We start from the raw sequence: 2,259 nt of genomic DNA, 5'->3' as shown, positions 1-2,259 counted from the left end.
GAATTAAACCAATCAGCTGAAGCCGGTGTCAGGTTCAGTCCTAAGGAGGATCAATGTTTCATCAGAATCTGTTTTGAACTTTCTGCCTGGTTTCACTCAAACACCTGCTGAACTCACCTGCATGACGTCACCTGCAGGTGTTTGTTTCTGCAGCTGAGAGCAGCGGCCCCCTGAGGCCCCGCCCCCAGGGGCCCCGCCCAGTAAACACCTGTGCAGGTGAGGAGGAGCACCTCACCTGTTTTTATGTTTCATCCATAAAGTGAGGTCACCCTGAGTCACCTGGTTTCAGCCAATCAGAGAGCTTCTCTCACTCACCTGGACCAGAACCAGAACCTCCTGAAATCTGACCCGACTCTGGTTCTGTTCAGAGTCTCTGTCCCCTCAGAGTCTCCATCAGAAGACATTTTACTTCCTGTTTCTACATTCATTTCTGTCCTCTTTGTCCTCGTCCATCTGGTCCGGTTCAGGGAGTCCAACCTGCAGCTGCAGGACAGCTTCAGAGACAGCGCAGGTGAGACAGGAAGTCCTGAGGGACAGCAGGAAGTCCTGAGGGACAGCAGGTTGTTGTGGAGGGACGTCTCTGAGGACAGCGGTGAGGTGGAGGAGGAGGAAGGATCAGCACCCAGCAGACGGAGACGACAGCAGCTGGAGAAGAGGATGGCAGCAGCGGGAGACGTGGACCTGCAGGACGTCCTGATGAGACACCGTGATGAAGCTCCGAGGATGAAGAGCAACATGATCAGAGTCTTCCTCAGCTCCACGTTCTCAGGTGAGACTGGGTGGATCTGTGGGTTCTGGGTCAGACCAGGACTGCAGGATTTAAAAGCAATAAGTTTCAAAATAAAGCTCTCGCAGACTCTTCAAAATAAGAGTCTGGGTCTTAGTCCTGTTCAGGTCTGAYCCAGCAGGTCTCTGTGTTTCTGTTCTGGACCAGATATGAGCAGCGAGAGGAAGATCCTGCTGGAGAAGGCGTACCCAGAAGTCCAGTCCTTCTGCYGCGGTCTGGGTCTGGTCTTTGAGGTCCGTCTCAGTCTTCAGGTTTTATTGAGACCAGTTTGAGACAAAAACCAAGAAACCCCAAAGAACCCGAGCTGAGACACCTGAACCAGCAGGTGAGTGGTCCTAATGTTCTGGCTCATAATGACATCACTTCCTGTACAGGTGGTGGACCTGCGCTGGGGGCTTCGAAGCGTCTCGTTTGGAGACCACGAGGACTGGGAGGTCTCCCTGCACGAGATCCGGACCTGTCAGAGGGTTTCAGCTGGACCGGCCTTCGTCGTGAGTTCTTCCTCCTCTTCATCAAAATGCTGAGTGACAGGGTGGGGGCGGGACCACACAGGAGCCACTTCCTGTTCAGTGATTGACAGATGGTCCAAGAGTCCTTGTTGAACTTTGACGTTGGCGTTTTGTGTTTTTGGGCTCCAAAGGGCCTCCTGGGGAACCGGTACGGCTCCAGGGATCTTCCTCGTCTCGTCCCGGAGGGACAGTTTGAGATTCTTCTGTCCAAACTGTCCAAAAACCCCGAAGGACTCAAGCAGCTGCAGCGCTGGTTCCTGAAGGACCACAACGCTGTCCCGCCCACCTACRTCCTCCAGCCAATCACAGCTCACTTCCCCCACTTCTGTGACCTTCGACCTGAGGACAAAACGCTGCAGGACAACAGCCGTCTGTCCTGGCRTCTCACAGAGACTCAGCTGACACAGCTTCTTCGCTCCGCAGCTGCTGACGCCGAGGAGGACGGAGACATGACCTCTGAGGAGACACGAGTCTTCTACACATCAGGTCAGAGGGAGGACATGTCCTCCCGCTTGTCCTGCTCTGTCTCTCAGAGTTAGAGTGTCTTCTTGTCCTCTGTTTCTCAAACCTTACATGTCTTCTTGTTTTCTGTCTCTGAGCTAACATGTCTTCTGTCTTCTTGTCCTCTATCTCTCAAACCTTACATGTCTTCTTGTCCTCTGTCTCTCAAAGCTATCATGTCTTCTGTCTTCTTGTCTTTTGTCTCTCAAAGCTATCATGTCTTCGTGTCCTCCACTGTCTCTCAGAGTTAACATGTCTTTTTGTCCTCTGTCTCTCAGAGTTAACATGTCTTTTTGTCCTCTGTCTCTCAGAGTTAACATGTCTTCTTGTCCTCTGTCTCTCAGAGCGAACATGTCTTTTTGTCTTCTGTCTCTCAGAGTTAACATGTCTTTTTGCCCTCTGTCTCTCAGAGCGAACATGTCTTTTTGTCTTCTGTCTCTCAGAGTTAACATGTCTTTTTGC

The 2,259-nt window shown here is 51.8% G+C and overlaps 1 protein-coding gene across 1 annotated transcript in view; it reads left to right on the top strand.

Annotated features, from left to right (window-relative positions):
• The first annotated feature begins 562 nt into the window (after positions 1–562).
• Positions 563–2,259, top strand: part of nwd1 (NACHT and WD repeat domain containing 1) — a 13,964-nt gene continuing 12,267 nt past the window's right edge. The window contains exons 1-4 of the mRNA XM_014028177.1: positions 563–769; positions 935–1,020; positions 1,162–1,278; positions 1,428–1,782. Of these exons, the coding sequence (XP_013883631.1) occupies positions 658–769; positions 935–1,020; positions 1,162–1,278; positions 1,428–1,782 (670 nt within the window). The 5' untranslated portion in view covers positions 563–657. The remainder of the gene's footprint in view (positions 770–934; positions 1,021–1,161; positions 1,279–1,427; positions 1,783–2,259) is intronic.

Source organism: Austrofundulus limnaeus, unplaced genomic scaffold, assembly GCF_001266775.1.
Source record: "Austrofundulus limnaeus strain Quisiro unplaced genomic scaffold, Austrofundulus_limnaeus-1.0 Scaffold724, whole genome shotgun sequence".
NCBI classification, from domain to species: domain Eukaryota; kingdom Metazoa; phylum Chordata; class Actinopteri; order Cyprinodontiformes; family Rivulidae; genus Austrofundulus; species Austrofundulus limnaeus.
The sequence above is the reverse complement of the archived record's forward strand: the minus strand, read 5'-3'. Positions and strand labels throughout refer to the sequence as shown.